The 25720-nt window shown below is 33.8% G+C and overlaps 3 protein-coding genes across 4 annotated transcripts; 1 reads left to right on the top strand and 2 right to left on the bottom strand.

The window, feature by feature from the left end:
- Positions 1-1987: 1987 nt before the first annotated feature.
- LOC129886066 (AP-3 complex subunit mu) lies at positions 1988-9732 on the bottom strand. The gene is made up of 8 exons (XM_055960588.1): positions 9635-9732; positions 9349-9448; positions 9116-9226; positions 7965-8054; positions 5660-5907; positions 3731-3940; positions 2848-3055; positions 1988-2565 (listed from the first exon to the last, which is right to left on the bottom strand). The coding sequence occupies exons 1-8, from the start codon at positions 9667-9669 to the stop codon at positions 2320-2322; spliced, it is 1248 nt and encodes a 415-aa protein (XP_055816563.1). The 5' UTR covers positions 9670-9732; the 3' UTR covers positions 1988-2319.
- A 5532-nt stretch (positions 9733-15264) lies between these two features.
- LOC129886071 (galactinol synthase 1) lies at positions 15265-17298 on the top strand. The gene is made up of 3 exons (XM_055960596.1): positions 15265-15611; positions 15709-15996; positions 16637-17298. The coding sequence occupies exons 1-3, from the start codon at positions 15282-15284 to the stop codon at positions 16982-16984; spliced, it is 966 nt and encodes a 321-aa protein (XP_055816571.1). The 5' UTR covers positions 15265-15281; the 3' UTR covers positions 16985-17298.
- A 68-nt stretch (positions 17299-17366) lies between these two features.
- Positions 17367-24093, bottom strand: LOC129886070 (uncharacterized). Of its 2 annotated transcripts, none has more exons than XM_055960594.1 (4): positions 23960-24093; positions 23495-23633; positions 23210-23378; positions 17367-17788 (listed from the first exon to the last, which is right to left on the bottom strand). In XM_055960594.1, exons 2-4 carry the CDS (start codon positions 23552-23554, stop codon positions 17592-17594), a joined length of 426 nt encoding a protein of 141 aa, XP_055816569.1. In that variant the 5' UTR covers positions 23555-23633; positions 23960-24093; the 3' UTR covers positions 17367-17591. The 2 variants fall into 2 exon arrangements, with proteins under 2 accessions (XP_055816569.1, XP_055816570.1); XM_055960595.1 differs by having other exon boundaries at positions 23495-23581.
- Between the last annotated feature and the right edge of the window lie 1627 nt (positions 24094-25720).

Genomic DNA, 25720 nt, shown 5'->3' with positions numbered 1-25720 from the left:
AGTTAATCCGTTAGTACAAAACACCAGATGATTATTATTTAGTTCACAGCTTTACTTTCAATTAAATATATGTGCGGTCGTTTGATTTTAGCGGTACATTTGATTGGGGTAGGTTTGTCAAGTGCCAGTTACGATAGAAATTGATTCAAAATTTAAAGTTTATGAATTCTTATTATAATTAAAATTAATTTGTAATAATAATTAATTTTACAATCAAATATTTAAAATAAAATAATACATATATAAAGTATGAACACAAATTAAAGCTTTGAATCCGCCTCAATGTCACGGACCAAAATTTGGAAAAGACTATAAAAGAAAATGTTCACGACAAGAAACGAAACCAAATCATAAAGTTTATCTTCTTGTATTGTACTTGTCTGTGTAGCAAAGTTAATTCACCCTTCTCATGATAAATGTAAATGAAAACTACATATACTATTTCTCTATTCCACTTAGAACTCAAATAAGTGGGGTGACTATGTGCTTCATCCCTCCACCCTACCAAAAAAAAAGATAGGGAAAAAAGAAAAAGAGTGTTTGACCGTTAGATCAAAAATATTATAATTATTTATATATATTTATCCGCTATTACGTTGATGGGCGAGTAAAAATCCCAAAAAGAAAAGGAAAGGATATGCCCTTGTAATTGTCCATTTTGCACAAACAGAAGCCAAGTTGCAAAATCGTACAGCTTCCCAAAATTTGTACGAGTATATTTGGAATTTGAGATTAGAATAGATGAACTGTAAATAAGTAATTTTCGATCCCATTTTTTTAAAAAAAATGGGGAAACAAATTCTACAACCAAATACAGTCAAAACGTGTGGGAAATATGGGCCCTTCCTAGACATGACATGTAAACCAAAAGCAGCGTGCGTAGGGAAGAAACAAATTCAAGAAAAATAGACTAGTGCTGACCCACAGATTTAGTTGTAGAGTTGTTATCCACAAAGGATATAGTATGGCCCTTATAGGAATTCAATTCATGTCCACTCATAATTTGCAACAATGAAAAAAATGTGTAAAAGATGGATGAGTTTTTGTATAATGATATAATGCACTTTTTGAAGTAAGTCCATTTGTATTGGCAAATAGCTCTCATGTCACACCATACTAAAATGACAATTGGTCTTTTCCTGTGCAACTTGGGTAAGGAGAAAACCAAGGTTAGATTCATGTATTTGAATTGTGACGCAAATTGACGGTTTGAGCTGGATTTGAACCAATAGAGATAAATTGTATTTACTAAATAGAAGGATCTTTAACCTACCTAAACTTGAGCAAGCTGGGCGGGGCATACATGCATTAATTTTGCCACCCGACACATTTCCCAACAACACTGGTGTAATCCTGGACAATGGTCAAGAATCAGGCAGGAAAGAACTGTCCTTAAAAAGGATTTTCCACAAACAACTACCACATCTCATTGTCAATTGGACATTAAATTTACAAAATGCTAGGTATTCCAGATGAAATTATAAATAAACAAACAAATTGCCCTTCCTAGATATTTGATAAAATTAGAACGAGACAAAGAAGATAAATATGGTCCCAACGCAATCTATCTGCTCGTAATAAAATTTAGATAGAGAACTAAATATCCCTCGTGTAGCTGACAGCACAGCTAAAAAGTTCAATTTCCAAAAACTGATGATGAGTTTGAATCACTTGTCCTCTGAGGTCTGGACAAGCTTCCAACAAATCCTGCTAGTTCTCCAATATTAGTCCTTTGCCTCAAATTATCTATCATAATTTCTGAAAATAGTTATTTTAAATTATTTATCATTTTAAAAACTCAAGATAAAATTAATTATCTGTTTTCCCATCTAGTCTTCAATTAGAGAATGATGACACATGAATAAAAGCAAGATAATCAAAATCCTTCCAAACTAATATTCTCTTAAGGAATATGTAAAGAGAAACACGTCAAATAATTTGCACAAACACATTATTGGCACCCAAAAAGAAAAAAAGGAGCAGAAAGAGGACTCCAACTGGACTTTTCTCCAGGTACAAATATAGGCCTAAAAATAATGCGGATATTGAACACAAGCCAAGCAAAAAATACATGTCGCAATATCTGGTTTACAGAGCTTATGAATCGATGATCAGCTCCAAACATGTATCATTTAATGAATTTGGCGTGACAATTTGCAGAAAAAATCTCTTTCTTAAATATTACAATTTTTCCAGATGGGATAATAAACACGTAAGATTAAGATTCTAAAACTGGTATCTATCATACAGAAAACTGCTCAACACCCAGGTCTCAAGCAACACCAAAGCTCTGAATTCAAGGTCAAGAAACCATAATTATTATGACCTGACTTCATATTCCCCGGCCCTGGTTAGAGCTCGAAACCCTTTATAAGGCCGCGTAGGTAGATTCTTGAAATCAAGTTTTTCTATTTTCAAACCTGAGAGTGCAACACCCATAATTTTGAATCCCACAAGAAATGTAGGGAATACACGAAGCCGCTCAACACCTGTTTCCAACACTAACGTTCCAGTCATTGAAGGAGTTTTGTCTTTCGGCATACGACCAATGGACCAAGTGCATGTCTGCACTAATAAATCAACATGTCAAGAACCAACTAGAGAAGTTTGCAGAGTAGAGCCTCCTCTATCACATAATTCCAAAATGGAACCAGACTGAAAAAGAGATTTTACTTTTAAAAAAGCTTGGCATCCATTTACAAGTTTTCATCATTTCACGGTAGGGCCGGAACTGACTAGAATAGAAAGTATCTTCATTCATTTACTTCTGATCAACTGCCGGACACATGCATTAAGAAAAGGCACAAAGGAGAAGCAACTCTGTAGATGAGAGGAAGAACCACGTACCTTGTTGGAAAGGATGTTTACTGTTCCATAATTTGATGTAAGATCCGCAGATAAAACGCGAGGGGGGAGTTGAAATTGCACATTTATATCATCAATTGCCTTCCCAGGATCATTGCGTATCCCAACTAACAAGCTAATACGACATGTCCCTGAGTCTGAAGTAATTTGCGGCTTTACATATATCGGGGTACTCTTCAACTTCTTTATTCTGCATGGCATAGTTGAGAGAGGGAGAAAGAAGTTTAGACAAGGTAAAAGCAGCAAAGAAGTGAATTTTTTAATGCATTTCTATAGTGAAAACAAATGCTCGGTTTACAGTTTGCCATTTCCTGTTTTTCATTTTTGTTGGATGCACATTACAACAACATACTTAGTGAAATCCCACAAGTGGGGTCTGGGGTGTTGGATGCACATTGTAGTTTCAAAATCTGCAGATAACCCCATCAACAATGGACCAACTGCCACTACTTGTGAATATATCTTATTAAATAGTGGTTATCGGAAAAAGAAATGTTTTTCCTTCTGTAAATAGAGTGCATTTATGAACAGTTCAGCTTTCATTATGCATTTATTGACAGTTCAACTTTCGTTATTGGAAGGAGCAAGTTAGCATCCTGGAATTTGGCCGCAGTTTCAATATTGACTCAAATATTTCCATTTCCTAAAAAAGGTAAATTTTTTGCTGGGTTTCACCCTACTTACCAAGCAAGGAAGGGGTTAATTTTATGGGTTTGAATATCAGAGGGGACAAAGAGAAGATAACTCTATGATGTATAAGTACATACTAAATGTGAGCAGAATATTAGAACATTCTTTACATAAAGTCAAAACCACCAAATTTTGATCATGTGTGAAGGCAACTGCAGTAGTTAACACCACAAACCTGTAGCTCATGAGCTTAAATTGTCCATCAGGAGGAACAAAAGACAGAATTTGGTTTGATTCCCAGGGTCGTAGCCGAACACAAGGATGGAATCTCACATCGTTCAAGATGGAAGTATTTGCAAATGAAAGGGTAAGATCAGGAAGACCGGAAAGATGAGAATTCACTTGAACTTCACCACAGATCTCACATTTCACCAGAACCCCGTCTCTGAGAAGCATAAAACAAATAGAATGAGAAGCCTTTAGGTAATTGGCTATTCCTGTAAACTCTACTTCAAGCATACAACAAATAAGAAAAAGATGCTGCAGAATCCAATGGTCAAGTGTATTCAAACTTAGAACCCCAATGTAGAAAAGCAATCCATTATTCGGCAATATTGTAATCATGAATGAATAAGGAAATAGAATCAATTTGATCACAGCAAAGAGAAGAATGTGGCATGGAAAAAGTTAGGACTTTTGGGCAGATTCCAGTATCCGCCTTAGGTGCAGTTTCATTGCCCATAAAAGAGAAACGAATGTGCCGCAAGTTAAATTTGTTTGCAATTTTTGTTTGTTTAATATGAAGAGAAGTTTGTTCAGAGAAGCAGTTAAGAAACTCTTATTTGTCCTGCAAATATCACAGAACATACAAGAAATGGATTTCATTTTCCTTTATTTTACTTCCCTGGCTCACTGCAGTCTTCAAGAAGTTCAATTTGTAGCAACTTTCTTGACAATTCAGAGGAAGTCTTGGAGTTCCTTTTTTTATAAAGGTCTAGGGGTTCATTTTTATAATCTAACAGACTGAAAGAAAGAAAATGGTCATCAAAACAGTATAAGAAATGTCACTTATATACTTTGACAAGCACACACACACGTGTGTATGTATACTGTAATGCACTTCAATTATCAAGGATGCTGCCAAATTCCCTTGAAGAAGCCATTTGCACTAGTTCACAAAAGTATGCCTTGTATGTGCCAAGAAGCAGATCATAACTCTATGGCTCCCACTGATTCCACATCAAAATAGTTTTAACTCTATGCATAATGGAGACAACTGATATTATATTCCAACAGGAACCTAAAAGCAAGCACATAAGTAAGGAGCATTATGCTTCTGAAACCATATCTCTAAGATGAAGTAATCTGGTAATATCCCTTTCCTTTACACAGTTATATAATTTAAGAAAGCCTTGTTCTCTGTAGAAGGCGACACAACAAGTAATGGTTACCCTCCTTATGGGATGAGTAATAATTATAACCTTTTGATGGACCTGAAAGGGAGCATGTGGAAACAAGGTATCTTATAGTAACTTGTAATATCTCCGTCCTATTTTATGTGGCACCATTTGGACCTGTGTTCAAAAGTTAATTTCACACAAATATCATATTCGCCCTAGTAGAATAGAATACTACACTAGTTAAACATTTACTTTGATAGAAAAAATAAGACATCAAAGTTAATTTGATTGGTTAGAAGAATTGAACTCTCAAAAATGGCATAATATAATAATAGAAGAGTGTGGAGCATTTTGAGATATTCCCTTGTAGAAAAATGTCATATAAATTGAAATAGTGGAAGGAGTTCATAGGTAACATATAAAGTTCAAAGCGTACCTTCAAAATTAACATGTGCCAGCTTTCACACAATCCTTTTAAGATCACATTTTGGTTCTTGAAATCTTAACCTCTAGATGTTTTTATGTGAAATCTTGACCTCTAGATGTTTTTATGTGAAATCTTAACCTCTAGGTTATACCGACTATTGCATCGAAATAGCATATCATTATGTTCACCCTTCACCTTTTATGATACAATGGGTTACGCCATGTCAAACTAAAAGTTTGATGATAAATATATGATTTTGAAGATATTATTAGAGAGATTAACACATACTGAGAAATAAGGCGCTCGAATGGAGGTTAAGTGATAGTAAGATATAAACCTATTTATAGTTGCATCCATTTCTTCAACTAAATCAACATAAACTTCATTGCTTGAATGCTTCAGGTCTGTTTTTCTCCAAGGAACACAAGATCCTGTTGCACCTGGAAGTGTGTTGCTCATGTTGGAAGTGTTACCAGTGACAACACTCAATACTTTGCTTACGAGATTTGGAGGAGCTATCATTTCCCTTAGTATATTAGGTTCTGTAGTAAGAGGGAAACCATTGTCTATCATCTCATCCAAAAGCTGCACATCAAACAAATGTTAAGGCCATAGTCAATTTGAAGTCCATCAGAATAAAATTAGTGTGTAGAAGGAAATTTAACAAGACAGTTGGGGAGGAAAATCTTCCTCATTCTGTGTCCACTGTCCACACAAATTTTAGTTCTCTCTACTGTGGCTGAAGTTCTTAGAAGAAACCTAAACCCAACACCTGTTTAGAGTTACCGGTACCTATGATGATGCAAAGTAGTAGGTACCTGGTGAAACAATTGAGGTGCACAAGCTAGACCGGCACCGTTACCCAAAAAGAAAGAGACAAGAAGAAATGGAAAAAAAGGAAAAGAGTTCAACAAGCACATAAAAAGAACATATGTTATCTCCCTCTCTCATCTCTCATCAATCCTTCCACTTTGGCTTCACCATTGATCCTCTTTGAAACTGTAATGAACCATGGTTTCCAGGAGTTTAAGCAAGAAGAAGTGGGAGATCTAATACTGGTATACCGTAGGATACAATGAACAAGACCATTTGCACCTTAAGTGGTCTGAAAAGGTATGCATCTTTTTCTCCTTTTTTTTGAAACTGGTAATTGCTGAAAAGGTATGCATCTTTTTACATTTCTTTATTCGTTTTGCTAAGTATAACACAAATATATGATTTTGGAAGAGTACCTCGACTAAGTTGCAGCTATAGAGTGATGGGGAAACTATGGAATGAGTCATTATGGTGCCAAATTACTAGAAAATGAAGTGGTGAACATGTAGAACCAGAGAGGAGAAGGGAGGGCAAGGAAGAAACAAGTTTATCCTTTATAACGTAACAGTTTGCTGTCTTTATGGCATAGGCAGAAAGCAGTTGACAGGGCTAAAGCTATAAACTGTTATACATATTTCATATCATTTAAAGAGAGAGAGAGAGAGAGAGAGAGAGAGAGAGAGAAGATTCTCAGTATTGAACTGTGATGTACCAAAATAATATACACAAACAATCATCATTGGAACTCTGAAAGTTGAATTAGATGACCTGGCATATTCTTTTCTACTTCTCAGATAATTGACTTCCAATTTTTCATATTCGTCGCAGAAATGTGTTGACTTTCAAAGGGGGACTGGGAAGGGGGGATAAGTACAATTCTAACGATTATGGGAAATGCATCCATCATTGTCAAAAAAATGAAACAGGACTCAAAATGTTTTTACCTTCTCTTAATTGGCTGGTTTGAGGAACAAAATGTCAAAAACTACTGATAGCAACTTAAAAAGGATTAAGTCAGGAAACCAAAACTCTAAATTAGCATTATTCTCTGGCAGTGGTGTAATCAATCTATTGTTTGAAATCTTAAGGAACTAGCAGATATTTCAATCTTCAGTAAATGGAATGTCTCACATCAGGTAGGGCCGTAGGGGGATTTGGAACGAAAGAAAAGCCAACTTTTTGCAGTGTTCAGCTTGTTAGCAGTAACCTAGTGTGTTTGGCCTAAAGAGATGAGAGAGCATTTAAGGATCTTTACAAGCCAGAATTTGGCAGTTTTTTTGTTTTTTTTTTTTTTTTTTTTTTTTTTTGGGGGGGGGGGGGGGGGTTCTAGAGTCAAACAGTAGAACTGGCTCTTTTTTGCATCAATAAATATCATGGTAACAGCCTCCAAAGTTGCACTGATAGTTGGTCAACTGGTAATTTTGGGGTGGTTAAAACTAAAACTTAACACAAAAACCATACAGGAGCGTGTCAATAGTATAAGTTAACAGACAACATTTGTGATTGCAAACTAAAGAATGTGAATAAACAATTAGTACGAAAAGAATTGACAAGAAAAAAGAAAAAAAAAAGAAAAGGGAATTGAGAAATTCAACCAAATCACTCTATAATTTATAGAATCTGACAGTACATTGTTATGGAACTGTTTAGTGCAGCTTGTTTAAGAACTTCGTAGTTTGACCGTTTTTAAAAGCTTCAACTTAACCTGGTTAGCATCATTCTAAGCTTCCTGAAAAAATTCCTTTTTTTTTTGTAAGAAAAGTATCCCAACAAAATATATTTTGCAGCTAACTTTTCAAAAAAAAGAGCTTGAATATGTCAAATACCTCATATACAATCACAAAATTATCCTTTATCAAATCTTCATTCAACCCTCCAAGATATTCTGACAGGACATCAGCTACTCTGCACAAGAACTAGAAATTAAATAGTCAAATTATCAATAAAAGCCCTTATTTGCAGAGATGATACAGAGTTCCAAAGTTAATAAGCAAACTGTAGTAGCCTTCCCTATGTTCACCTAGCAGAAAAATATTACAATAACTGGAACTAGAACTTCGACATATCAATTCAATGAATCAGTTAGCAGTAAAAGTATAACTGCCAGGTGCAAAGACTTCCAATAGTATGACTGGACTCTTACAGATCTAACCAATAAACCAAGCAGAAAATCCCACAAAGCCTACAAAACATGGCAGAGGAACGGAAGAAATAACTTATCAAAAGAAAAACTTAGAAAACAAGAATCTCTATGATGCCAGATTTTATCAAATCTGGTGACAGCAAATATAAGGTTGTAATCAACTCAACTACGATAAACACGTCTAACATACATTTATTAATTGTGGATGAAGGGGCTCTATATTATAATTTGTTTGCCTTTCAATAACCAATTACTATAATACACTAGTGTAAATTAGCTTGGGAGTCACACATTAAAGGGCCCTTCTCTTCTGATAACTGAAAAATCCTCGTGAGTTAGCTGGTCCAACACCGGTTAGCTCACAGGTCAAAACTGTCTGCCATACTACTCTACTTCCACTTACATACCATGCTTCCATTCAGTGGCAAGGTTCAAACTCATGAGGCACTCTATCGACATATCCGAGTTGCATCCTTCTCACTGAACCAAAGCTATACGGCCCAAAATGCCATGTTTTTATCTCAAATCCTTCAATATCCTCTGGACATACTAATCAAACAGAAAATTTTCAGATTCAGATTGAAAGCAATTTAAGTGTTGCGGTATGCTAGAATGTTCAAGTTTCAAATTGATAAGAATTACAAGAGGTATCGCCATTTAGCCGTCCAATCACCATGGTACTAACCTCTCTTAACATATTCTGGTCATGTGTTTAATAGTTCCAAGACAATTCCATTAAACCCATCTTGTCTCATAAACTTATTAAAGAAGAAATCAATCTAGCAGCAACAACATAAATAACCAAGCAAGGTCTGAAATCAACAAGTGCATCACCTCAATTGCCATTAAAGGTGGCATCTCCACTTGGGTGCAGGCCAAGAAGGTAACTCCTTCACGATTAACTTGGAAAAGGTAATGCGTTGGTGAAGCAATTACCGGTAAATGCTGCAACAAGCCAAAAAACAATGCTATGTAAATTCAAGATCAAGCATCTTGATTTTCCCTATACCATAACTTTTAAAGCAACTTTAACTATAACATTGGAAAAATTACTCATATGCCCCTACCTTGAAGGAATCACCTTGAGCAATTGACTGATCCCAAAACCACGAACATATTGCCCTATCAACCCAGTGGCCAGTAAGCTGTTTTTCCAGCATTACCTCCCTACAGTGACATTGAATTACACAGATCTTCAGTAACAAACTTCAAATCAAATACCCAGTGATTCAATATACCAATAAATACAAAATTAAAATGCAAAGAACTCCTTTTTCAAGGAAGATGAATATGAATTTGACTTCAATCTATATTTATTTTTAAAAAAAAAAAACTGAAAGAAGAGAAGGATACCCAGAATCGGAGAGAAGAAAAATGCACTGCAACATAACTTTGATTTCTTTACTCTGATGAAATGGATTTGGAACCAATTGAGCTCTCTTTTGTATATCATTATTCTTATTTCTTAATAGGTTTAAAATTTAATGTGGCAAAAAGAAAACAAAAATGGGAAAATGACAGAAATGGTCCCTTATGTTTGCAAAATATGTCAAAATAATCCTTATGTATCAATACAACAGTTTTGGTCCCGTAAGTTTACCAAAAGTGAACATTTTTTTAGCTTTGATCTCGGTCGGATGCGTACTACTGATTGTTGAGTTTAAACAGGATGTTATTTTAAGTCAAACCATATTTTATCTTAATTTATGATCACTTAATCATATAGAGTTAATATTTTGCGCATGCACTATGGTGTTTGATGAAAATTTAAAAAACGATAGATTTTTCATAATAATATTATAAGTATTGAGAAAATTCGAAAAAAATAATAAATAGAGTAAATATTATTTATCACAACGTCTTTTAAGGTGTGATTCACTATAAGAATAGATCTACTATATATATATTGTCAAGTTTGTCAGGGCTTTTTCACTATTTAATATCAAAGGTTCATATGCAATATAAAATCAAATCAACAAGCTATTCACGACTTTTAAATTCTGATCATGAAATTCTAAAAGCCAAGAAATAGAAAAAGTTGATGATGAAATATAGAAAAACTCGAGCTACATATATAAACATGGAAGTAGATGAAATATTTTTAACTTTTTTTTACCATGATTAGAACCTTATGTTAGTTTATTAAATCTAAATCACATTAATATCAAAATGAAACATATTGATACTGTAGCTAAGGGTGTTAAGACTTAAGTGGGTCGGACTAAGTCAGATCAGCCCCCCTTTTGTTTTGAATAATCAGGGATCGGGTCGGGTCGGATCAGACTGGATCTTTAATGGGCCAGGCCGGTCCGATCTGAACAGCAAAAAAATCATGAGAAACCTGGCCCATGACCCATTAAGGGTATAGGGTCCGGAGTTAATGGGTCGGGTCGGGTGGGCCCATTGGGCTTGCCTTTTTTTTGCGGCGTTTATGTATTCGAAAGGTTGAGTCAATCATGAATATAGTGTATCGTTATCTATTTAATTTAGAAGCAATTATAACTATTTATATACTCACAATATGCTATGTATGATAGTGACATACTTAATTATATATTATATATATACTTACAATCTATATCTAATATACTAACATTATACTATATATTATAGTGATATAATTAATTATATTATATATATATACTTACAAAGTATACCAAATATACTCACAATATACTATCTATTAGTATGTATATACTTATATTATAATATACATACTTATAATGTACATCTAATATACTCACAATATACTATCTATTATAGTGATATACTTACATTATATATACTTACAATGTATAACAAATATATACTCATAATATACTATTTATTATAATAATATTTTTTCAAGTATTGAAATCTTATAGTGACTACAAATTTAATTTTTCTTAGATGATTATGTAAAGTAAAAATAATTATTTAATTGAATCATACAAAATTTGTAGGAAAAAAATTAAGAAATGCAAAGACTTTGACTTTATTAATATATTGATAAAATTCAAAACATACAAGTTACAAACTTACAATAGTTGTATATAATAAATTATAACTTCTACATGTTTCGAATCATTTTCTCCAATTCATCTAAATTAACATTAACAAGAATTGACTCATAATTTTTAAAATCAACAAATCCGTAATTTGGACTAGTTTGTGCCGAAGGATCTCCACTTGACATTATTTCTTCAAGTTCTTCGTCTTCTTCCGTGTCTTTTATTCTTCCTTTATTCCTACGCTTTGATCTAATCCAATCTCAGAGGCAAGCTAAAACATTCATGGCATTGCTCCCCAAAGAGTGTCGATTGTCTCTGATCTGCTGTCTTCCTTGACTAAATGTGCTCTCCGATGCAACAGTTGACATTGGAACATTTAGCACATCCCTAGCTATGGTTGATAATACTGAAAATTGTTTTTGATTGTTCTTCCACCATTTCAGTGTAGTGACACAATTTTCATCACAGGTCTCTGCAGCTTTTCTCAAATAATAATTAAGCTCGTTCTGATTTATGCTTCGTTGTAATATAAGCTTTATTCTATTTCAAATAGATAAATTAGAAAAATCATGGACAGGCATACCACGTGCCTACCTTTTAGAAGATGATGGCTCGTCACAAGGACTAGATAGAGGAACATTATGACTAGGGATAACATTATCAAGTAAATCGCTATAATGATTATATAATGTTTGAATATAATCATTTGTATCACTCATCGCCTTAAGCATACTAGAATTTTCATCTTTTTCAATTTCTATAGAAGTATATATAAGGCGAACACATTATGACATAATATTAAATTTCATATACGGATTTAACATAGAACCAATTAAATAAATTGTAGGAATAGGAAAATAAATTAATTTTTTTCTATCATTCCAGCGATAACTTCTTTGTAATCATCTTTCTTTTTATATTCCATAAGCAATACAAAAATTTTGGCTAAATAAGATAAAATATTAGAAACAGTAGGATAATAAGCACCAGAAAATTTAAAAGTAGCCAAATAATTTTTTAAAAAAAACAAAACAACATCGTCAATTTTTGTCCAATCAGATTCTTCCAACATGACTTCGAAAAATTTATATGCATATTGATTAAAAGTTGTAGTTATAGGGGTTTTATAAATATTACAAGTCTTTAAAAAATCATAAGTCGAATTCCACCTAGTTTCAATCTCTTTGGGCATTAATCTAGGTCTAAGATTATGTTCCTCGCATTTTCTTTTAAGTTTTTTAAATCTAGCTTTTCTATTATTTCCTTGAATAAAATCAACTGCATGCCTAATTTTTTCAATTGTTGGCTCAAAAAAATAAAGTTTATTTTTTACAATTAAATTATATATATGACAAGTACATCTAAAATAAAAATATCATTTAAAGGGGGCGAGGGAAGGGGGGAAACTCAGTTTTCAAAGAATTAATAGTAGTGGTGTTGTTAGATGCATTATCAAAAGAAATACATAAAACTTTGTGTTCAAGACCATAATATTTTGCAACCATTGATATAGAATCAGAAATAAATTATGCATTATGCCTTCGGTATTCATCATATTAAAATGCTAAAATACGTTTTTGCATAATAAAATCACTATCTCTCCAATAACAAGTAATAGTTAAATAATCATTTTTATTTATAGAACGACCAGAATCAGAAGTAAGTGAAACTCTACATGGAAGATTTGTTAATAACCAACGTAAATAATATGCATATTGTCCATGAAGTCTAAAAATATCTGATCTACAAGTACTTCTAGGGATACCGTTAAACATGAGATTATAAATTGATTGTATATAAAGAATAAAAGCATCAGAAAAAGCAAATAAAAAAGGTAGACAACCCACAACTATCATTTTCGCTATCTCTTCACGGTCCCTTATTTTATTATATGTCCTTGTTAATTTTTTGGTATGTGGGTTTATTCTACCTAGCACTGGCCCAGTAGCACTCCTATTTGTTCTTTCCAACCAGGATGCTCATTGTTTAGATGTCTAGTCAATTGACCCATTCCACCTCTATTATCCCTAGTCTTATGCTCTAATTTTTTTTGACACTCTTTACATTGAACTTTAGTTATTTTGGCTATGCATTCAAAATAATGTCCATACTAAACTAGTTGTTTTTCTTTCTTTTACGGGTCGTGGAGGAAGATTAATAGTTCTAGATTGTGCATTACCTAAATTTACATCAGGACTAGTTGTTGTAACATCCACATCATCATTATCATCTTGTTCTATTTTTACTTCAAATTCATTGGTTCTTCTATGCCGTATGTTTCTTGATATTCATTTTCATTCATTTCATGTGCACCTACACCTATTTCTCCAAAATCACTAGGTGGTGCTTCAGGCATAAGAGAATAATTTCTACTTGTACTACCTCTACGGGAAGTACTTTTTTTCTTACTACCACTACTTCCACTGGGACACAAATTTTTAACACTTTTACCTATATTTTTTAATCTATCAATTATGCAAATTAAACTAATAAAAATTATAAACACAAAAATTAAATATTTAAATACACTAGAATTAATTTACTAAATAAAAGCAAGAAAATGAACGATTATACCAAATTGCCGGAATCAAATAAAGAATCGTAAAATTGATGAAATATTGAACACTTGAAAGTTGAAAACTTACACTTGATGTTGTTAATTGTAAAAAATAATAAAAGATTGATATCACTTTAAGAGAGAATTGAGAAATTGAGAGATTATTGTTGTTGGAAAAAAATAATTAAATGTTGTAGGTATTTATAGAAAAAAATTTGATTAATTAATTTTTTATTATTTTTTAAAAAGGCATATATTCAGATTTGGCCGTAGTCGTTGGGCCCAACGGCTCTTTCTGAATTTGGCCCAAAATCTGAAATTTCTGAAAAAACAATAAAAAAATACGCTAATTGGGCCGGTCTTACTGGTCCGAAGCCAAAAATAGATCGGATCGATCCAATTTTTTTTTGGTGTTGGGCCGGTGGCCGATCCGATCTCCCCGTGTCGGGCCCTTAATGAACCGGTCTTAGGAGGGAGGTTAGGGGGCCAACCGACCTATTTGACAGGTTTAACTGTAACCTAATCAATCGAGTAAAAACTTGAAATTATTGAGATCGAGAAAAGAAAGGGGTTAGGCGAATTCGTAAAATCATCATATACAACCGATTAAACTGTACAAAATGGGGTTATATGCTACTTTTATGAGTTATATCCTTTGGAAAAAAGTACTCCAAACGCAATGTTTCTTTCTTTCCTTTTTCTTCAATTTCTCAACACTTAATAACCTTGGGCATATTATATAAGGAAGCGCAACTGTGTATTTGTGACCTGCAACTGATCAACGGAGTTATTTGATGTGAAGTATAAGATATAATAATCTTAAGATAAAAATGTAAGATTATTTAATTTCGTGTTTGATTAGAGATATTAGATAATTTTTAAATTATTTAATTCACAATTTATAACTTATCTCGAAATAACTTATTCCATGAATTGAACTTGCTTCTAATTATGATGTGTTTACTATGAAGAGTAGTTGTTTCTAGGCTGATGGAACTCTATATCGGCAGCAGCTAGCGTCTAATATTCTAAATTAACCAGTAAGGACAAATTAAAAGATACATACATACCTAGAGAGGATGAGAACTAAGTAGAAGTGGACATAACTACAAAACCTTAATATAGTTATTAGTTTGAAAGCAAATTGAGTATAGTATTTCTGCCCTGCCGAGTGCCAGGTGTCGATGTACAGTACGAGAAATACAGGTGGCGTAGCATGCCACTAAAAAGACATCACTATACGACACGTGGATGTCTAGAATCACAATAATTATTTGTTATAACTCTCAATGCTATCCGTTACAAGTTTTGGTTGTCGGTGAAACATTTCCGTATGACAGTATCTCATTGTCCATGCAACCGCGTTCAATGCATGTAGCACTATATATATAACCAAACTTCAAAGGCTTCATCACTTGATAATTTTGTTTTGTTACAAAAAGAAAAAGATAAAATGACTCCAGAACTTGGTAGTGGAACAAAAAAGGCTATTACTAGTCAAAAGGGCATAGAATCATCATGTGGTTATGTGACTTTCTTAGCGGGTAATGGTGATTATGTGAAAGGGGTGGTGGGTTTAGCAAAGGGGTTGATAAAAGTCAAATCTATGTATCCTTTGGTGGTGGCAATTTTTCCCGATGTGCCAGAGGAACATCGTATGTTATTAAGGAGCCACGGTTGCATAGTGAGGGAGATAGAACCACTTGCTCCTTCATTGCAATCATCGGATAAGTATGCTAGAACTTATTACGTTCTCAATTACTCCAAACTTCGCATTTGGCAGGTACCATATATATTTGCAATCATCATGCTATGCTTGTGTTTATATTATGCTTATTCATTGATCGTTTTAAACTGCTATTTAATTAATTAATATGCAGTTTGTGGAGTACAGTAAGATGGTATACTTGGACGGAGACATGCAAGTTTTCGACAACATAGACCATCTATTCGAATTGCCTGACAAATATTTCTATGCGGTGACGGACTGCATATGCGATACGTATGGGGAGCCATGTCCAGAGGTTCTGCCTTGGCCCAAAGAGTTGGGCCCAAGGCCGTCTATCTACTTCAACGCAGGCATGTTTGTCTTTCAGCCCAATCTCTCCATCTATGTTCGTCTCTTGAACACCCTCAAAGTTACCCCACCCACCCAATTTGCTGAACAGGTACTGCAGTATAATTTAACCCAAAAAAAAACACAATACGTGTATATATATATATTATGTGTTTTGTTGGGTAAGTTCGATTCCCCACCCTTCCGTTACAGATTAAATTACACTAAGGGTGTGTTTGGCATGGAGGAAAAACTAGCGAGTAGGGAAATCGAGTCCTGATCACAAGACCCATTATATTCCCACCCCTAGCTTCATCCCAATAATATTGTCTGATTATATTGACTATATATATTTATACTTCTAGAATAGTATTTTTTGTTTGCTTAAGTACCAATTAATCCTACTTGATAATGTTTTTTTTTAAAATAAAAAATGTTTTCCTTCCCATCGAACATACCTAGTTAAACACTACTTAACTTATGTGGACCGTGTATAATGTATATATAAGTGAAGTTTTTTAGAGGTAGTAGACATTGTCCACACAGGTCTACTATATATACATCGCGCATTGATGAAATTTAGACATTTTGTCGAATCACTGTGCTGTATTGCTTGATTTGGGATTATAATTTTTGGTAGCCGATGTTGAATGTAGTGCAACTATTGCACCATCTCATGTATACACATTCTCATCATCTCCTGTACATAACTCCCAACAGATATACATGTTCCAATCGTTCCCTTTTTGTAGGACTTTCTGAACATGTACTTTAAAGACAAGTACAAGCCAATTCCTTATGCATACAATTTGTTGGTGGCCATGCTATGGCGCCACCCAGAGAAAATCGAGGTCAACAAGGCGAAAGCAGTTCACTACTGTTCTCCAGGGGCTAAGCCGTGGAAATACACTGGGAAGGAAGAACACATGGATCGGGAGGATATCAAAATGCTAGTGAAGAAATGGTGGGACATTTATAATGACACCACACTGGATCACAAGGCGGAGGGTTCTGGAGTTGAAGCAAACAAATTAAGGGCAGCAGCCTTTCCTGATTCAAATATTAGTACTTTATATGTTACTAGCCCATCAGCTGCATAGCTATATATATACACGACTGGCAGTGATCTACTCTCTGTTATTAGTTGTGGAGGGTATTATGAAAGTACTGCCACTAGTTTATTTTTTTTTGGCAGGTTTGATTTTGGTGGTCCAATAAGCGCAAGTTTTTGTACTATTTGCAACTTATAAGTGGTAATTATGTAGTCTATGGACAGATGTGGGAACAGCACAAATGGAAATTAGATATATACTCTATAGTGTCAGCAAATACAGTGCTTTTCAATCTTGTTTCCTTTTGACTTTTGAGTTTTAAACTTTGCTGATATAGCAGCAGCTTATGACCTGCAACAGTAGAACTAGCTACTATAGAGATCCTAGGATATTTAGGTAAAAGATGAAATTCACCTATAGATAAGAGCAGAGTGTGCAACTCAACAAACATTAAAATCAGCCATGACAAGTTGGTGATCGTGCACAAAAAATGCTTTTTGGGTTCTCAAAATTTTATCTTACAAGCCATTATCCCGAAACAACAAAACAACAAAGAAAAATCAAATTCCAGATGTCATACAAGTACTGAACCTGTCAGCAAACTAACCAAATTATAGATCAACCAACCAACTTATGGCATATGAACATGAGAAGCTCATCTCCCCAATAAGGCGACACGATCTTTCTGAACTGCCTGTGATAAATTTATGTCAAAGAGCTCACACCGAATTGGCATTTCCATTTCGTAGAAAGGGTTCTTCAAGACGTAATCAGTGTATAATTCGTAGATATACTTCAAGAGGGACTCCATATGCAGCATTCCAGGTTCACAGACCACAAAGAATTTTGTTCCTGCAATTAAATCAATACAATCCTTCAATTGGTTGGAGCACCTTAATTGACAGGGATATAAGGAAAAAAAATTAAGAAAAAGTTATACGAATGAATATCAAACAGTTAAAATGTTCTATGTAACTCTCAACTTGAAGCCACTGCTTTGACTGAATATTTACCAAGTGGCTTCCCATGCATTATTGATTAGTCTTTCATCATTTCCGTTGCATTATTATACAAGCAAACAGCTTCCATCGTTTCTTAAAAAATGTGCAAACAGCTTCCATCTTTACCAAATATGTTTTCCTGTTTTCAAATATTTCACTTCATTTCAACTTAGTATCATCCAAGGGAGAAACTTATTTCTGTGAGCCACAGTCTCAACAGAAAAATCCAAGAAGAATATCATTTTTTAGGTATTAGCTATGCTGAAGAAACATACAATCTTCCAGTTGTTTGTGTATATAGCGCAATTTTTTGGATATTTTTTTATGGTTCACGTTTTTGGTAGATCTAGGAAACATGGAAAGGACGAGTTCATGAAAATGTAATCTCATTCTTTTTCTTGTATCTGTCCAAAAAGGGTGTTGATCTATGCTGCATAGATTGAGGATCCTACCCTACAATGCACTTAGAATAAATCAACAGCCAACCATAGTAAAACGCTGTAGTAATTTTTCCGAGAGTGACCATCAGTCACCTATTCTCACATTATTATTTTAAGAAAGGTACTGCTGGTACTAAAATATCACAGTTTAGTAATTAGAAACTGCCTATGAGCAATATGACAAAATAACTTCAGGCCCGAGAAATTATACAGGTCGGTAAGATAAGTTTTTTTTCCTAATAATTTACACTTGGAGTACGGGCACAGGGTTCTTGAGTCATTTTACATATATTTACTTTAAAAAGGATGACCTATAAGAAAAAATATTTACCTGAAAGATGACTTCTCTTACAAAAAAAAAAAGAGAAAAGGAAATCGGGCGCTTGTTTGTTTACAACTTACATCTGAAACAGATCTATAATCCAAGGAGGCCCCAATAATCCACTTCAACGAAACACCAGCAGTATAACATTATGATGATATTATTTCTAGCAGTAACTCCAGTCGGCCTAATTTTCTGGGAACTTCACACACAACTTGTACACCTCTACCCGTAATAAAATAAGGCATCTTCATTATCTTCCGACAAAGATTAGAATTTCTCCGTAACTTCTGGTATGAACCTATCTTGTCTTTCTTGACTGAAAATACCACGACATTCTTAGCTATATATATATATAAGGTTCGTTAGCCTGTTAGACTTAAAGTAGACAACTTCAACAAGGATATGGAAATTGAAACGGTAACATGTGTAAGCCACAACTCATACAGCTTGATTGAGCCTAATTAGTGAACATGTTTTTTTTAATTATTGAACGAATATTATTAGCCTATAGCCAATCAAAAAAGAAGGATACAATTAGCCTATATTTTCTCTGCCCTTTCACTTTTTGATTTGCTCGTTGGACTTGTGTATGTAGAGGGAACTTTTTAACAGATTCAGTATATCTCTTAACCAGCAGTACCAAGATAGAAACTACGAGTCAGCATCCTTTAACAAAGGCCCAGAGGGAATAGAAATGATTACCTTCTTAAATATCCATGAGAGTATTTAGATCCGAAGAACAGTTCAGTATAAACACTGATATATGTAGGAATAGGCAATCATACTAATAAAATTTAATTGTTCATCAACTGAAATTAGGGTCAACATTCAAATGCAGACTGGAACATAAAAGAACACATATTCCTTCTGACTAAGTTATGCCAAATATTCAGGGATCACCATATGCCTTTTGAAGTTTCTTTTGTCCAAAACTTACATGATGTTTCCCGTATATACCTGGGAGCTGTTTTGTGCAACAAGATCCTGTGCATCTTTATTCGCTTTGATAAGTCCTTTTGATGTTTTTGCCCTGTTTGGTTTCATCTATCTTTTAATCTCAAATGTCTGAAGTTGCCACACTGGTGCATAAAATCTCAAGAAGCTGTTATGAGATGTTGATTGATTGCACTAAGACTGTTGGTGAATAATTTTCTTGGTTTAGAGGTAAAGAAACTACGACATCACATCAGTGCCGAGATGATCTAAGCACTCCATACCCAGTGACAGAGAGGTTTAAATTCTAATTGTTTTTCATCCTCTAGTCTCTTAGACCATACTTCTAGCTTTTCTGAATAGAGAACTGGAAAATTCTTTGTTCCGTGAATTACTTTGGAGGGAAATTAAACAAATAAAAATAAATGAAATGGAGAAGAGATGCATGAGTCACTTAAAGATACTGCACCATATTTTCTAACATAGAAGTCGCATATCAAGAGCTTCAGTAGGAAATCATTACTCATATTGACCAGGTGGAAGAAAGAATACTCCAGATTTTGCTGAAAAGTAGTATTTGACTCCAGAAATTATTTTTTAACATGGAAGGTTTGAAACGGACCATGCCTAAATCAACAGGAGCGTTTCTAGCTTGTTGGGCCAACTGTGAAGGGTTGGACAAACAGAAGAAATGGTGGAGTGTTGTCCCAGCTTGTGTTTGGTGGACGATATGGAGGGATAGAAACTCAAGATTCTTAGAAGATATAGGCAGTAATACCCAGAAGATTGAGAAGAATTGTCTGTTTTTATTTCATTTTTGGTAGAAGAAGTTGAATCATTGTTTATTCTTTAGAAGATTGAGATGAATTATCTGTTTTTATTTCATTTTTGGTGTAAAAAGGAATTGCTAGAAGAAGTTGGATCATCGTTTATTCTTTTATCAGGTAAACGTATTTTATTCATTAACAAGGCCAAAAAACTGGCTGTATACAAGGTAAACCAAAAGGTGAGGAATCTACAAAAAGACATGATTCTCTACAAACTCCACCCAACCATCTATACAACAAGGAACTTTATGGGTGTACCAAAAGAAAATGAGTGAACGGAGACTACTCATCAAATGAAAAAAACTTGACACTACCCCCTCAAAAGCTCACCTATTTCTCTCTCTCCAAACAATCCACATCAACGCGAGAGGAACCACGTTCATGCCCTACATCTTCTCCTCCTTCTCCCGCTCCTCCAATAGACATCAGATCTTTCATAGTTTTTGGCATTGTGCAAGAAATTCCAAACCACCTAAACATATCCCACCATAACCTCATGGTAGTTGAATCACAGTTATACATCATAGGGTCTTAGATGAACTGGATAGCATTTTTTTGCTCTTTTTGGGAACTGTAAATATGGATTTTAACACTGCTGTGCTAATGATATATAACATTGTTACCTTTCTCAAAAAAGAGTATTTGACAGGAAACAAAGAAAACCAGTAGTAGGCTGTGGAGACAGCTCAGAATACCAATTAAAACGGACAGCAGATTGCAGGGTGCACTAGAGACAAATTAAGCCATCCAAAGAAAGTTTCCACAATAATGTTCTGCTTCACTGTGAAAAGACAATGCAAAGCAGGTATTGCAATGAAATCATTTTCTTAAGTAAAAAATCCCTGAAAATATAAAGCAATGTAGATATATGAGTCATTTTCTCATGTTTTTTTTTACAAGGAAAGAAAAGGAATTGTCATTTTCTCATGTTTAGGTCTTTCGGAAAAGTATAAAAAAAAATGTTATGGAGTTCCTGGTGAATAGGTTTTTGAAAGCCTTGTTTTGCTCGGAACAGGAGATGGAGGAGGACAACAAACACTAAAAGTCCCAGCTAGTTATAATATAAATTAGAAAGAGATAAGGGGACGTGCAAATAGGACTTCCATTTTGAAGCACGGGAAATGAAAGCCTGGAGACACAAAATTGGAGAAAAAATGGCAGAGGCATGTGAAAAAACAAGCAATCTGGTCAAGGAAATTGAGCACATACACCAGCATCTTGAAATTTCCTAGCCACCATTTGCAAGGAAACTGGGTTAGACTGGAATTAATGAAATTCCAATCAAATCGTTTTACTTTAATAACTATTGTTGTTCATCATTTTGGATAAGATCACCCAAGGAAATATCTGTGTGGATAAACAGTAAGCTAGGGGCTGCGGATTCTATTAGAGGAGCTGCAATAGAACCGGGAAAAATTTAAATCCTTGTCCATTTAAAGTCAGTTCAATTGAGCGAATTTAGCATTTGCAACCAAGCTATGCATCCAAGGAAGAAAAGTACCAGATTCAAGAAAGTTAAGCCAACAGAACTGGTTTATTGACAAGGATCATCTCCATGGATGAAAGAGCATGGGTGGGAAGGAATCCCAAATAGGAAAAAATTCATACTACCAAAAACGCTTGGGCACCTGATAAGACACCAGGTCCTGATGAATTCACAAAGGTTTTTTCTCAAAGGGCATGGGAGATCATTAAATCTGAGGTGTTTGGGGTCCTAAACCACTTTCATCACAGCTACCCTATGGTCAAATCATGTAATGCATCGTTTATTGGCTCATTCCCAAAAAGGAGCAATAGAATTAAAAGATTATAAGCCTATCAGCCTTATTGGGAATGTGTAAAAAATAGCAGCAGAGAGGCTCAAAACTGTGATTGGAAAGCTGGTTTTAAACTTTCCAAAATGCATGTGTTTAAGGTAGACAGATCTCAGATGCTTACTGATAGAAAATGAGGTGTTGGACTGGAGGCAAAAGTCAGGAGAACCGGGGATGTTGTTTAAACTTGACATTGAAAAGCTTTTTGAAAAGCATAATTGGGCTCATCTTTTTACAATCTTGAGAAGGATGGAATTTGGGAATAGGAGGATCAGGTGGATTATATTCAGTCTAACAACAGTAAAATACTTTGTGCTCATTAATAGAGGACCTGTAGGTTTCTTTTCTCCTCAAAAGGGCTAAGACAGGGAGACTGCCCTCCCCTTTTCCCATTCTAGTAATGGAAGGTCTTATCAAGATGCTTCAAAAAACATGTCAAATGAAATGGGATTGAAGGCTTCAAGGTAGGCAAACCTACTGGCAATTCAGTTACAGTTTCATATCTGCTTTAAGCAGATGATACTTTGCTCTTTTGTGGGGAAGAAAGATCATAAGTGATTAAGCAAAATTTGATTCTCCACATTTTTGAAGTCGTTTCTGGGTTACATATAAAGATGATAAAAAGCACAATTTATCCAGTTAATTCAGTGCACAATCTAGCTGAGCTAGAGGGATCATGTGTTGTAGCCAAAGATTAAGATTTAAGTTTGGAACCTTGTTGCTACTGAGTAAGCTTTAGTTCCTTTCAAGCTTATAGGTGAACATTTATAACTACATGTTTCCTTCACAAAAAGATAACCCGTACAATCTATAACACGAGATATATGATGAAAAAGATGTCAAAAACTAAAGCTGATAAAAATCTCCAAAAGAAAAAGATGCATCTCAAAAATAAATCAGAAAAAGACAAAATGGTGGAGATGTAAGAATTACCGGTAAGAGATTGGAAGCAATGGAGATCAAACGTATCAGCTTGCAGGAGTTCAATACCGGCACAACCATTAACTGGGGACAACTGCTGAGAGATAGCATGCATAGAATGCCAGAGACTAGCCAGTCTCAAACTATCATTTGTGTCCATTTTTCCAGCAGAACCATAATCCTAAGGAATTTTACACATCCATTTAAACCACAAATAAGAACAAAATATCCATTAAAACCACAAATAAGAACAAAATAAAATGACCTAAGCTGAAAAGTGTTGGAATTTGAATTCACCTTGCAGAAGATAAGCCCTCCTGATTTGTTGATGATGTAAAGGCTGTAAATAGCTGCCATTTATATTGAATCCTTTTCTTTCTTGATCTGAATGAATTCAATTTACAATCTTGGTAATTGAAGGTTTCAGGTATATTTTCTGAAGAACATACAAAGAAGTAAAAACAACAAACACAGTGAAAACCCACAAGTGGGGCATTTCCCAAAAGAAGGAAAAATACAGTTCTTGATCTCTTATCAAGAATAGATTACAGTCAATTTTTACTGGAAACAATCAGAACAATATTGCCTTCGATGCTAATAACACATAAGGAAAAAAAAAAAATGACAACAACTACTACGCCTCTAACCCAAGTTAGTAAAGTTGATCTAAAGTGAGATTTGAGTACACAAGATGGGGTAAAAATGATTTGAACCCTAATTGGACTGAGAGAGAAGAGACGCGCAAAAATGAGGAGAGTTTACCTGAATAGCTGCAAAATCAGGTAGTCGAATGTCTGTATTGGGAAAACTTGTAGAAGAAAATGGAGGTCCGAAAAGAGAGAACAAATCAGATCTTCAGTCCATCTCCGCTTACATTTTGTTTAGACGATTGTTTCGTAATATAATTATTGTATTATATTGTATTATTTTAATGAATATACTGTTTGAATAGATTGTATCACGTTATATAATGTCATATATTTATAATTTGAATATAATAACAATAATAATTCAGTGAAATTCCATAATGTGGGGTTTGGGGAAGATAAAGTGTACGAAGACCTTACTCCTACCAAGATAGAACGGCTGTTTCCGATAGACCCTCGGCTCCAAAGATAGATATGGGATAAAACTTTATGAAAAAGTAGGGTAAAAGATCAAATATACTTATTCAATAAAAAATAAAGATAAAATGAGAAAAAAATATTAAGGTAACAACGCGATCACACCAAATCAGTCGTTACATAAAATAGGACTTTTCGTCATTACCTAAAAATAAATTTAAACGATATGATAAAATAGAATTTAAATAACAATTAAAACAAACACTATATTTAAATAAATAATACTATACAATTCAACGAGTAACAACCATCCAAACAAGGTGTAATCACAATTATAAGAACCAACAAGGAAAGAGGGATTTTTTTGGTCGACAAGAAATGGAATGTTTCTCTTATTCAAACCAAATCAATTTTTATTTGGTTTGATTTTATATTTTTTAAAAATCGATAATATTTGATTGTGTTTTGATTTTATTCAAAAAAAATTGATGAAATAACTGAAGGACAAATTATATACAATTTATTTTCATAATTATATATACATATATTATTTTTTATGAACATTTTTTATGCAAAAATGCAGGACACTAATTTTAAAAAAATATAGTATGATGCGTCTTTTATTTGTGAACAATATCATTAGTTTATGCATTATTCAGTAAATTTATGTTGATAGCACATTGAATTAGCTAACAATATAAGCAGAAAATTAAATATAATTGAAGTTCTGGTATAAGAATTAGAAGATCACAAATGGCACGAAAATAATTTATTTCTTCTTGAATGAATTTTGTCTTTTTTGCTCATTTGAATGAATTATTTTTTTTTTAATTTTTGTGTATGATTAATATATAACCAAATAACCGAATCAAATCAAATCGAAACCGATAATAAACAAACCAGTAAATATATATTTTATTTGATTTGATTTTAATAATTTAAAAATCAATTAAATTAATATAATTTTAATTTTGATCAATAATCGATCCAAAACGACACGCCTAATCAGGACCATGGAGTACAGAGGAGGAAACAAGAGTGATCTTTCGAAAAGAGATTCGGTATGCAACTTTTTATAGATTTATTTTTGGTTTATATTTTTTTATAAGAGATTTTATTTTTATATATGAGAATTTTTTAAAATTATGAATTTTTATAATTATTTCAAGTTAATAAGATACAAGAATAATTAAATTTAATAAATGTTGAAAAACTATCTTAATATATACATAAAATATAACCTAAAATTATTGTGTTTAGGTGACCACTCCTTATTGTTATTGTTACGGTTCATTACATATCTTTTCCGCATTGCTTTGCTATTAGCTTTAATGGTTTTCCTTTGATTTATGCTTCTATGTGCTTGAACCCAGTATTTTTCAAAAGCAATATTTCTATCTCGGAGAGGTAGTACTAAGGTCTATCCTGCATACACTCTACTCTCTCGCAATCTCATTTT

This window comes from Solanum dulcamara, chromosome 4, assembly GCF_947179165.1.
Source record: "Solanum dulcamara chromosome 4, daSolDulc1.2, whole genome shotgun sequence".
NCBI classification, from domain to species: Eukaryota; Viridiplantae; Streptophyta; class Magnoliopsida; order Solanales; family Solanaceae; genus Solanum; species Solanum dulcamara.
This window is presented reverse-complemented; position numbering and strand designations above follow the sequence as displayed.

Bases quoted from the DNA above. Each gene is read 5' to 3' on its own strand.
- LOC129886066 (XM_055960588.1), bottom strand. From the start codon at position 9,669: ATGTTGCAGTGCATTTTTCTTCTCTCCGATTCTGG. The intron at 9,449-9,634 runs GTATCCTTCTCT...ATGTCACTGTAG, and splicing joins TTTCTTCTCTCCGATTCTGG to GGAGGTAATGCTGGAAAAAC. The intron at 3,941-5,659 runs GTTTATATCTTA...TATGCTTCTCAG, and splicing joins ATGGATGCAACTATAAATAG to AGACGGGGTTCTGGTGAAAT.
- LOC129886071 (XM_055960596.1), top strand. From the start codon at position 15,282: ATGACTCCAGAACTTGGTAGTGGAACAAAAAAGGCTATTACTAGTCAA. The intron at 15,612-15,708 runs GTACCATATATA...ATTAATATGCAG, and splicing joins CCAAACTTCGCATTTGGCAG to TTTGTGGAGTACAGTAAGAT. The intron at 15,997-16,636 runs GTACTGCAGTAT...CCCTTTTTGTAG, and splicing joins CCACCCAATTTGCTGAACAG to GACTTTCTGAACATGTACTT.
- LOC129886070 (XM_055960594.1), bottom strand. From the start codon at position 23,554: ATGGCAGCTATTTACAGCCTTTACATCATCAACAAATCAGGAGGGCTT. The intron at 23,379-23,494 runs GTGAATTCAAAT...AAAATTCCTTAG, and splicing joins GAGGGCTTATCTTCTGCAAG to GATTATGGTTCTGCTGGAAA. The intron at 17,789-23,209 runs GTAATTCTTACA...ATTTAATTGCAG, and splicing joins TTGCTTCCAATCTCTTACCG to GAACAAAATTCTTTGTGGTC.